General features: G+C 44.4%; 4 protein-coding genes across 10 annotated transcripts; 3 read left to right on the plus strand and 1 right to left on the minus strand.

Moving 5' to 3' along the window:
* Positions 1-34: 34 nt before the first annotated feature.
* On the minus strand, positions 35-2650 carry LOC108094319 (serine protease inhibitor 42Dd). The gene is made up of 4 exons (XM_017194858.2): positions 2542-2650; positions 1023-1904; positions 321-462; positions 35-264 (listed from the first exon to the last, which is right to left on the minus strand). The coding sequence occupies exons 2-4, from the start codon at positions 1896-1898 to the stop codon at positions 77-79; spliced, it is 1206 nt and encodes a 401-aa protein (XP_017050347.1). The 5' UTR covers positions 1899-1904; positions 2542-2650; the 3' UTR covers positions 35-76.
* A 466-nt stretch (positions 2651-3116) lies between these two features.
* On the plus strand, positions 3117-4596 carry LOC108094311 (alaserpin). Of its 2 annotated transcripts, none has more exons than XM_017194838.1 (3): positions 3117-4035; positions 4089-4230; positions 4360-4596. In XM_017194838.1, the coding sequence occupies exons 1-3, from the start codon at positions 3181-3183 to the stop codon at positions 4551-4553; spliced, it is 1191 nt and encodes a 396-aa protein (XP_017050327.1). In that variant the 5' UTR covers positions 3117-3180; the 3' UTR covers positions 4554-4596. The 2 variants fall into 2 exon arrangements, with proteins under 2 accessions (XP_017050327.1, XP_017050328.1); XM_017194839.1 differs by having other exon boundaries at positions 4089-4298; positions 4360-4474.
* A 351-nt stretch (positions 4597-4947) lies between these two features.
* Positions 4948-8019, plus strand: LOC108094310 (serine protease inhibitor 42Dd). 5 transcript variants are annotated; one of them, XM_017194833.2, is made up of 4 exons: positions 4948-5057; positions 5525-6459; positions 6518-6659; positions 6752-6978. In XM_017194833.2, the coding sequence occupies exons 1-4, from the start codon at positions 5012-5014 to the stop codon at positions 6925-6927; spliced, it is 1299 nt and encodes a 432-aa protein (XP_017050322.1). In that variant the 5' UTR covers positions 4948-5011; the 3' UTR covers positions 6928-6978. The 5 variants fall into 5 exon arrangements, with proteins under 5 accessions (XP_017050322.1, XP_017050323.1, XP_017050326.1 ...); XM_017194834.1 differs by lacking the exons at positions 4948-5057; positions 6752-6978 and adding exons at positions 7409-7555; positions 7618-7803 and having other exon boundaries at positions 5228-6459; XM_017194837.2 differs by lacking the exon at positions 4948-5057 and adding an exon at positions 5228-5444.
* Positions 8020-8106: 87 nt separating this feature from the next.
* On the plus strand, positions 8107-11039 carry LOC108094309 (nose resistant to fluoxetine protein 6). Of its 2 annotated transcripts, XM_017194830.1 has the most exons (10): positions 8107-8258; positions 8315-8764; positions 8883-9023; positions 9084-9625; positions 9693-9772; positions 9826-9939; positions 9998-10338; positions 10398-10540; positions 10591-10705; positions 10758-11039. In XM_017194830.1, exons 1-10 carry the CDS (start codon positions 8177-8179, stop codon positions 10811-10813), a joined length of 2064 nt encoding a protein of 687 aa, XP_017050319.1. In that variant the 5' UTR covers positions 8107-8176; the 3' UTR covers positions 10814-11039. The 2 variants fall into 2 exon arrangements, with proteins under 2 accessions (XP_017050319.1, XP_017050320.1); XM_017194831.1 differs by having other exon boundaries at positions 8107-8764.
* Positions 11040-11090: the final 51 nt, after the last annotated feature.

The following is an 11090-nucleotide window of genomic DNA, read 5'->3' on the forward strand; positions in this document are numbered from 1 at the left end:
CAACTCTCTTAGATCGAAATTCAATGACTACCAGTGGGATTTCCTAGCTGAACTTTATTTGGTCTCTCTGCGGATCTTAGATATTGTATATGTTGGCATTGGAACTCTGCCTCGAAGAGCCTTCCTCTTCAAGTCCAGGCTTTGGGTTCACGAACCGGCCGGCGAAAAACACAGCCTGCGAGCTGCGAATGTAGAACACGAACGGGTGATTCGCCTTGAAGAGCTTCTTGTTCATGTTCAGCATCATGGGCACGATCTTCATGACTGCAAGTGGGTGAAGAAGTCAGAGCGGAATCTTGGGAATAGCCGACTTTACTTACAAGTGACGGCTGCCGCTTCCGACCCAGCCTCGTTTACATTGATGTAGCCGCGGTGCTTTGCCGCCGAGATCTTCTGGCCAGTTTTTGACGTAAACAGACCATCCAGTTTGGCGCAGTCGCTGAAGACTTCGGAAATTCCGATCTGTTGGTAGAAAACTTTAATTAGTAAAACGAACAACTTTGATAAAAACAAATAATAAACATTAAGTTGCAAATAAAAACTAAACAAAAAAAAAGAGTATATTTTTACAAAATATACGAAATGAGATATTATTCATGATTGTATGTATTATTATATGATTATATGTATTATTATTTGATTATATATATGTACTTCGATGCAATTTTAAAGGTTTTGCAAGGCGAAGCAAACTTTTGTTCTTCCAAGATACGAATTAAACAGTAAGAAAACAATTTGTACATATTTGAAATATGAGATTCTGTGGTTTTTGTGGTTTAAATAATTTTAAAGTTTGTTATCAAAGCGACAATTTAAATATAGCAAAAGTATTTTTGGAAAATCCTCATGAGATAAAGCCAATCTTGCGGTTTTAGTAACTTTATAAAAAAAAAAAAATTGTATATGAAATAGCTGTTATACGCTTAATCGACAAAAAAATATCTAATAATAATTTCATTAATAATATTAATGACAAATCAGTTCTTCTTTTCTTTTTTAAAATATAAAAATTCAACCCTCACCTGATTCAGAATTTTTTTGAGATCCACATCATACTCTATGCTCAATCTGGGGAGAAATATCTCCACATCTTGTAGCGTCACGGCCGCGTCAATGTCGGCTAAGTCAACGTCCTTGAGCTTTAGCTCCAACTCCTGCAGGCCGCAGACTCTGTTGGGCAGCAGGATCAGCATGTGGATGTTCGAGTTCTCGTAGGGCAACTGCACCGCCTGGGCCTGAAGCCCTGGAAGATCGGCGTACTTGAACTTGTCCTCCTGGTACATCATGTTCACATTCACGGTGGAGTCCAGGTCCACTTGGAAGAGGTCCAACATGGTGGACTCCGGCATAAAGGGTTTCAGCCACTTCCCCTTGAAGTACAGTGCGTTGATGAGAATGGCGCTAGTCTCGTCGTTCACGCACTCCGACTGGAGCAGGTTGGTGATCTTGTGATCCGTCTCCTGCTCCACCCAGGAGTTGATCTGCTGCGCAGCGCCCGCCGAGTCGGCGAACCTTGCCGCTTCCGCCTTCGACTGGAAGAAGTCGGTGGCTACTTCGTTGAACTCCGGATGCAGTTCCAGGGAGTCGTTCACGTACAGGCGGTTGACGGACTTCAGCAGGGGTCCATTGTCTCCGTAGTTGCAGTTTGTCCGCCAGAACTCCCCGAAGGCGCGGGCTATGTGATGGCGATCCCCGGGCCCGAGTTGCAGGCCGTTCCTTAGCTCCTCTGCCGTCGAACCGGATGCGCCCATGAAAGCCAGTGTGAGGCAACTTTGCACGGATGCGGGCGAGAAAACCGTGTTGACCTGGGCCTCATCACTCCGTTGCAGGGCATCTTGTGTAATGGTATCCACCAGGATTCGGGAGAAGAGATTTCTACTCTCTTGGGGATCGCTCATTTCTACCTGATAGTAAAGAAAACATTACACATTTTAAATTTGACAACTAATTTTTTGTATTATAGCAACATTTTTTGTTTTTGGCTTGACTTAAAATCAAAGGATTTAGGTTAGGATCATTGCAAAGCTTTTACTATTTGAAAAAGAGTATTGAAAAGGCTGTTGCGTTATTCAAATGACTACTGCGTTTATTATTATTACATTTAGGACTTAGAATTACGGTTCCACATTTACATACGTATGCAATCAACTATTTTATTATGATTCAAGGGGCCGTCCCCTGCATTTGCTTTCGTCATAACAAATTACTTTATAGCAAACGCCATGATAATGAATAAATGATAAAAACGAGCGTCAACTGATAAAGTTGTTGATATTTCAATGTTTTTTTTATAGCAAGTGGACCGAATTAAAAATAAAGTGGGTTATTTGTTTTCTGTGATATATTGTTGTTAAGTCTTTCTTTGAATTGGTTTAATAAGATATGTTTACTTAAGTATCCGTTTAAGGTTTCAGCTTTGATTCTGTGGCGTTAATTGCCTACCTAGAACTCCGAATTTCTTCGCGCTCTAAGATAACCGTTTGGGATCGGTGAAAGAGGTGGGGAAGTGCCGCCTTGCTTATTGATACGCTGATAACTTACACCGGAAAAAACAATCAAACCGAGGCAACTGGGAGGCAGATGGAAGAGGTGCGAATTGTCTGTCAGACAGAGCGAAACTGACTAACGCCCGGAAAACGCTGTGACTCAGAACTAAACGGACTGTGCCACGATTAGATAAATTCCAAGAGAGTGCTGAGTGGCAGGTGCTCTCGACTGAGAGGGCCAGCTGATTAGCCGGCTGGAACAGAAGCTCCCTATCAGCATATCCTCCACTGAGCAGGCCGATAGCTTATCTAGCTTCTTATTATTATAATTATTCAAACTTGCGGCATAATCAATTTAGTTCCATCTGTACTGGGACATGCAATGTAATTTATTTTTAAATTCCCTGAATTCCTATTTTGCTTTAAAAGTCGGTTTTTCCTAATTACAATGTTTTTCATTATAACCAAGTGCACAAAAACCCCACCACAAAGTCGTAATTTGAACTGTCCAGGTCAGTGAAAGTTAACATTTTTGCTAACTTGTCTAGAGATTAAAAAATACTAGGGTATATTTCTTAAGGGCCTGTTGTTTTTATTCTTTAAAATTTGTTGGAAAAAAGAGTACCCAAAGACTCTTAAATCCCATAAGAAAAAATGTAGAAACAAAAAACATGTTTGCCAGCTCTAACCCAAAATGAAAGATGCGGAGTTCGCTCAAGGATTGGAGCAGTTCGCCTACTGTTTGCTCGAGCAGCTGTGTCAAGCGAATCCTAGCCAGAATGTGATCTGTTCTCCCCTTTCTATACGGACCTCGGCCGGAATGCTCAGGATGGGAGCAACAGAGGGTTCTGCCACAGCCAAGGAGTTGGACCTTGGGCTCCGGTTCGGTGGAAAGGAGGTTCTGGAGATTGCCGACAACTTTGATGCGGTCCTCAAGGCTTACGGGCAGTGTGATATCCTTAAAATGGCTAATGTGCTTTACGTGATGAAGGGTCACGAAGTCGCAGAGCAGTTCGGCAGCGTTCTAGAGAAAAAGTTTCACTCCAAGGCAATGGAACTTGACTTTAGCAGTGACCAAGCTGCCAATACAATCAACAGTTGGGTGGAATTGCAGACCAACAACAGAATCAAAGACATTATTGGCCCTCAGGATCTGTCCGCTGACTCTCGACTGGTTCTCATCAATGCAATCCATTTCAAAGGGAGTTGGTCAATTAGGTTTAAAGAAAGCGAAACTAAAGAGGAGAATTTCTTCTCAGAGCCGGGAAAACCCGTCAAAGTGAGGATGATGAATGTGTCCGATAAATTCTTTTTTGCCTCGCTGCCCAATCTCGATTCCACCGCCCTGAAAATGACCTATAGTGCCTGCAACATGGCCATGATCGTCATCCTGCCGAATGAGAATTCGAGTCTCGCGAGCCTGGAAGGCAAGCTCTCACGCACATCCCTAGAGGCATCATCATCTTCCATGAGCCTAGAACAAGTTGATGTGAAGATTCCGAGTTTCAGAGCCGAGTTTCAACAGGAATTATCGCAGGCCTTTAAGCTGGTAAGCCGAAATATATTACCTTTTAATAATCATTTAATCGTGGCTACTCACAGATAAACATGAACCGCATATTTAGCGATCAGGCCGAGTTTGGCGCTTTGATGAAGTCGCAAGTACCGCTTTGTGTCTCTAAGATCATACACAAGGCCTTCATAGAGGTTAACGAAGTGGGTACCGAAGCGGCAGCCGCAACAGGTGAGCCTGCAATCGTGAAACATTAGTTAAACATACTCTATAAATTATGCTACAAATGCAACATTAATGTACGGTAAAAGGTTCCCAAAATGATTCCCAGTTTATACCAATTTTCCGAATCTTTTTCAGCTGTCGTGGTCGCATTTAGATCCATGCCTGCTCCTCAAAAGCCACCAAAGGTGTTCCATGCTAATAGACCCTTCTTCTATGCGATATACCACAACATCCATGGTGTCCTCTTCGTCGGTCACTTTACTTCGGCAGTTCTTAAAGAGTCTAAAAAATGTAAAAGATGTGATCATAAGAACGAATGCAAGGCCTGAGAAATTTAAACAAGTGAAATATAGGAGAACTAAAAAATGTTGAGTTTGGTTTGTTGTAATTATCGTTATCCAATAAAACAAAGCGAACTGCAGGTTACACAGCAAACATATTTGTCAATACATTTTGCAGCAAAAATGTTGAGTGTTTTGTGACATTTTAAAATTGTAAATTCCTTCACAATTTATAGAGCAATAGAAAGGATGGCTTTGAAAAGCTACATACTCTGAGATAGGGTATTAAGTCCCAACGTCTATGCTTATTCAGCGTGGCGAGAGATGTGAATTTCAGCTTGCCTTATCAGTGTGCTGACAAATTCTCATTATTCTCGAAAACAAAAACAAGTTCAAGAGGAGCTTTGTCTGATAAGGGCGCCGTAAATAGTGTGGGCCTGGTTTTAAAATAGTCTACAACGCACGCTAAACGACGAAGCTCACGTAGCAATCGAGATCAATTAGTAATGGGACAGAAACAACTGAACAATATGGGTTCCTTGGGGTTATACGGTAAGTCATCCCTGCTATCGAGTCTTTACAAACTAAGCGAAGCGAGGAAGATATGCATTTAAGAGAAAAAAACCAAACAGAGAACAGTGCGAACTAAGAGAAAAACCTGTTTGTATATACGGACTTAAGAGAAACCATTGTTGTGGGCGAGTAGGTATAAAAACAATGCACTCTGGCAGAAAGAATCAGTTGTTGCTCAAAAGCCACATCATATTATTCGAGGGTGGTACCCGTCCAAGCAAACAGAAATTAACAGAATACAAAATCGAAATCACTGGAGAAAGCTCGACAATTAGTGCTGTATATTTTCGGTTCCGATAAGCGCAGCCTAGTGAATCCCCGGCGACACGGCATACCCAAAAGCTATAGAGAACGCCATTTGTGGAGGTGACTCATCGGTCCACAGCAATTACATAAATTTATGAAACCGAGCACACCTCATCCACGGTCGATTTGGCTACTTACAGCTAGCTGGTTGCTCCCCCTGCTCTGCCTGGTCATCTTCCCCTGTCCGCCGGTCCGCTCATCTGACGTCACCATGGCCGATGCCGCCCACCACCAGGAGTTCGCCCGCCGGCTGGCCCTCTTCTCCATCAACGTCTACGACAAGCTCACGGCGCAGAAGCCCGGCGAAAACATCGTCTTCTCGCCCTTCTCCATCCAGACCTGTGCGGCGATGGCCCGTCTGGGCGCCCAGGGCCAGACGGCCGCCGAGTTGGACCTGGGTCTGGGTCTGGCCTCCAGCGACCCGGCGAAAATCGCCCAGAGCTTCCACCAAGTGCTGGCCGCCTACCAGGACAGCCAGATCCTGCGCATCGCCAACAAGATCTTCGTGATGGAGGGCTACCCGCTGCGCCAGGAGTTTGACCAGCTGCTCACCAAGCAGTTCCTGTCGGCGGCGCAAAACGTCAACTTTGCAAAGAGCGCCGAGGCGGCGGCCACCATTAACGGGTGGGTGGAGCAACGCACCAACCACCTGATCAAGGACCTGGTGCCGGCCAGTGCACTGGACGCCAACTCGCGCTTGGTTCTGGTGAACGCGATCCACTTCAAGGGCACCTGGCTGCACCAGTTCCCAAAGCACGGCACGCGGCAGGAAGCCTTTCACTTAGATGGCGAGCGGAGCGTCCAGGTTCCGATGATGTCTTTGAAGGAGCGGTTCCGCTATGCCGATCTGCCGGCTCTGGATGCGACCGCCCTGGAGCTGCCGTACAAGGACTCGGACCTCTCCATGCTGATCGTCCTGCCAAACAGCAAGACTGGATTGTCGGTCCTAGAGGAGAAACTGCGCGTCACGCCCCTTTCGTCTATTACACAGGCACTCCACCGCACCCAAGTGGTTGTGAAGTTGCCCAAGTTCAAGGCCGAATTCGAGGTGGAGTTGACGGAGGTTTTCCAGAAGGTAAGCTTCGATCTAGAGAAAAAGCCATAGAAATCATGCTTTGTAACCCTGTCTCCAGTTGGGCATGTCAAAGATGTTCACCGACCAAGCTGAATTCGGCAACATGCTTCAGAGTCCGGAGCCGTTGAAGGTGTCGGCCATCATCCACAAGGCTTTTATCGACGTGAACGAGGAGGGAACAGAGGCCGCAGCAGCCACCGGTAAGTGTCCCTCCGTGTTTCTTTGGCATTCATCACCCTCTGCATGTCCATTTGTTTATCCGTGTCTGTGTTGTCTTCTTCCCATCCCGCAGGCATAGTGGCGCGTACCAAGCGCTCTATTGTCTCGCTTGAGGAACCGATTGAGTTCCTCGCCGATCATCCATTCACCTATGCCCTTGTCCATCAGGAGGACCTGCCCCTGTTTCGGGGATCAGTTGTGCGGCTCGAGGAGAATTCCTCCTTCTCCAGCGAGCACGATGAGCTGTGATGGAAGCCTACTTTATGTCAGACCAATAAAGGCAGCTATTTATCTAACGAAGAGATTTGTGCATTTGTCTAAACATCTGGGTACCCTGTAATCGAGGAAATCAATTTCTTTAGTTTGATAGCGAACTAACCTGGGAAGCACATCAATACATTACCAGTTTGCATTTGTAAGAGTTTGCGCATGACCATCTCTGCTAATAGTATCTCATGTTCTCTAACCATATAAGCGCCGACTTTTATGTTCACTTTCAGGAATGGTCATGTGCTACGCCACGATGGTCTCGTTCGAACCACCGCCGATCCGATTCCATGTTGAGCATCCATTTAACTATTACATTATCAATAGGCACTCAGCCACTCTATTTGCGGGAAAAGTTCTTAATCTCTGAAGCCAGAAAAGCTGAAATTCAATCACTTCACCAATCATTCATCTCCGGTTTCAAGGACATTTAACTTAACTCAAATGCCGTGTAATTTTGCAGCTATGGTGATGATAAGGTGTTCGATGCCCATGCCCGAGCCGGATCCAAAACGTTTCTTTGTCGATCACCCCTTTAACTTCTACATTCTTAACAAGGACTCAACCGTTCTGTTTGCTGGCGGCATTCGGAAACTCTAAATAATCCTGGGTACTTCCTACTAACACTGCCAACCATGCGATTTGTGTGTCTCATCTCCATTTAATTTTCAGGTGTGATCGTCAGTCCCACATTGATGAACAGTTTCTCAGCCGAGCATCCATATAGGCTCTACATTACAAGATATATTCGCAAGCCAATTTTAATATGCTTAAGACTGCGCACAACCAATGATCTTTATACTTTTGTACTAACCAAGCATGTATCCTCAATAAAGTCAAAACCCACACGGCTCAAAATCTCCTCCGCTTCCATGGTCACTCCACAGGATTCCGAATAATGCCCGTGGCGGGCTTCAGACGCAAATACTTTGTTGCTAACCATCCCTTCGTTTTCTACGTGAGCTCGCATGTAGATCTCCCGATCTTTGCTGGCCGACATTTGGGCTAAACAATTGGAAGATTCTAAGGAAGTAAATTAAAGTTCAATGAAATAAATAAACGACTGCCATTAAATAGCTGTAATTTCGTAAAGTAAAAATAACATATAGAAATACCTTTGAGAAGCGCATTCAAGCCTGACCGTTTAGCACGCTATTGCTGAATTAGTATGGCAAATCGAGCAAAGATTCCCGATAGTTGGTCTTGAAGTGCCTAGCGGGACACTCTGAATATGCACCGTTGGTTGGAAGTTGGGATCCTTTTGACTGCTCTCTCCATGGGAGGAGGAAACTTTTCGTCGGGCTCCTTTAATTGTAAGTAGATAGAACTGAATCTTGAAGGGATTGCTTAGGTAGACATCCATGAGAAGTGACCCTCTACAGGCAAATGCCGGCCCTGTATCAGCTCGATGACTACGATCTCTGCCTGGATAGGCCCAGTGGCACCTATTGCATGGTTTATGTGGAGATATTACCCAACGCAAGTTCTACACTCTGGCATCAAATCAACGAAGTGTCGCAGGATGCCAAACACCGATTTCGCCACGATCGTGTCTTTAGGGGCGTTTGTCTGGAAACCTGCAAGGAAAAGTTGATGGACGCAGTTGAGTGGGGGGAGTACGAAAAGGCGGAAATTCTAGACGCAGAGTTAAACTCCTACTACAAAAGGGTGCACCAGCGACCGGCTGATACAGACGAGCGCCTCCTCTACGAAGAGTTGGTCAACAGCTGTGTGAACCTTGAGTTCGGTGAGAAATTCTCGTTGAAAACTCGTAGTCTTATCGAGTATTGTGTGACGGCAGAAGAGAAACTAGGGCACGGTAAGTACACTACAAGTTAAGCTTACAGCTTGTCAATACCTACTAAATGTACTGAGCTAGCCGTTGGTTTAAAGAATCAAGGAAAACAGGTAAGAACTAATGCAGTGGCCTTTCCCAGATGGTCTCGATCTGACGTTTTACGCTCTTCTGATCTGCATTGTCCTGCTCACTGTGTGTTCCTCAATTTACGATTATCGACTCAGCAAGATAAATTTACAGCAGTCAGAGAAGTTCTACCAAGAGGCACTTCAAGGGCGCAGTAAGTGAATGTTAACTAGAGGAAGTGTAAATAAGTGTTATGTATTTTTTTTATTACTAGGACAGCAATTGCTCACCTCCTTTTCGGTGGTCCGAAACTACTATCGACTGACCGAACCGCACGCAACTGACTTTTCGCGTGATATAAGGTTTTTTGACGGATTTCGGGTTATAGGTGTATTTGTGGTGATCCTGGGGCACACACTAATGGTTTTTATGACAGTACCGATTGAGAATCCCGAGTTCTACGAGCAGTTCCTATTCAGGTTCGAAACGGCCGTATTTCAAAACGGCAGCTTGGTCATCCAGATATTTTTTGTAATGAGTGCTTTCCTGCTCTACGTGAATTTCACCGAACGCGAAATGGTTCTCCCAAAGACTGGAGCCCTCGATTGCATTTCAGTTTACTTCCGTGTGTTTTTTAAGAGATATTTTAGACTCCTGCCGTCCCTCCTCGCCCTTATTCTGTTCAACGGAACACTACTGGTGCGCCTCCAAAATGGACCTTTTTGGAGGCATATTTCCGAGGCTGAGCGGGTATTTTGCCGCACAAACTGGTGGAAGAACGTATTCTTTGTGACGAACCACATGCTGGAAGAAAGTGTAAGTTGAGTTGTGCCTTGGTGATACAAAGTAAGATAGTCTAAGCTTTAGAAATGTTTTTTTACAGTGCTCCCACCAGACTTGGTATTTGGGGGCAGACATGCAGCTATTTGAGCTCTTTCTCATCGTGATTGTTATAAGCAAAAAGTAAGAAACTTATTTTTCATTGAAGAACTCCAAAATTGTCTAACATTTTTCAGGCACCCAAAGCTATCAAAGTTGATCTACATAACCCTCTCAATACTTGCTGTAGCAGTGCCTGCTATATTGACATACATTTTAGAGTTGGATGCTATCTATCACCTTCGACCAGAGTGGGTTTTCGAAACGAGAAAAAAAAACGTTTCCTCCCAAACGACATTTTTATTTCAGAACCTATCGCTACTTGTACTTCCGGCACTCCGAAACATTTTACCACATGTATCCGCCCTTCTACACGAATCTTGGAGGATATCTTTTCGGGTTTCTGTGCGGTCATCTTTACCTGAAGCAGCGAAGCAGAGCAGCAAAGCTCCGGGGTCATCTTAAATATGAATTGGCCTTATGGCTGCTTGTGCCGGCTGCATTGGTGGTTCTCTTCTCTGGCTATATCTTTATAAGCCAGGACTTTTCGAAGCCATCTCTTTGGTTGGCCTTGTATGCAGGTTCTCATAAGAACTTGTGGCTGCTGATCTGCGCGGGATTTGTGTTCTTGATGTGCTGTAAGGTTGGAGGTGGGTTTTTACTATGGATTTATATTTATTTATATTCAGTCACTCACGAATCTCCAAAGGGGCGGCCTATGACTTCTGCACGCTGCCTGTTTTTCGTCCTTTGGCAAGAATATCATATCAATCATTCCTCTGGCACGTTGTCATCCTGAGAATGGTAGCAGGTTACTTTAGACAACCCGTCTATGTGACTAGTTTTTACTTGGTAAGAACCTTAATATTAAAATATTTTAACACAATTAATGGCCATTTTAGACGTGTAATGTGTTGAGTGTCTTTGCGCTCACTCAATTTGCGGCTGCTCTGGTGGCGCTGCTGCTGGAATATCCTTTTGGAGAGGTGCTGCGTTGCTTGATGCGCCCAGAGAAAGGTGGGTAACAAGTGAATACCAAAAAACCTCACCTTAATTGAGTAAATTTCAGGGCAGCAAGAATGTAACAAAGAAATTCAAATGAATCGCGCGCCGTCAGCTGTTTAGAGTGACCTTGTGCCGCTCCAGGGATGCAGCACTTCAACGCTGGCTATTTTGTGGCAAGTGTTGTTAACAACTTTGATGGCTATTTTCTGCAATAAATTTAAATGTACTCAATTAAAAGATATACATTTTAAACTATATTTACCTTTCAAGCGGAAAATATGAATGACATTGTATACCAATATCCATCGTCTCTGCTTCTTTTTACACTGCTACATTTTTTTTAGCGTCGAACCGCAGTTTTTGTTAGACTAATTTATTTACCGTTTTGCTTTTTTCA

The sequence above is a fragment of the Drosophila ficusphila genome, unplaced genomic scaffold, assembly GCF_018152265.1.
Source record: "Drosophila ficusphila isolate 14025-0441.05 unplaced genomic scaffold, ASM1815226v1 contig_414, whole genome shotgun sequence".
Taxonomy (NCBI): domain Eukaryota; kingdom Metazoa; phylum Arthropoda; class Insecta; order Diptera; family Drosophilidae; genus Drosophila; species Drosophila ficusphila.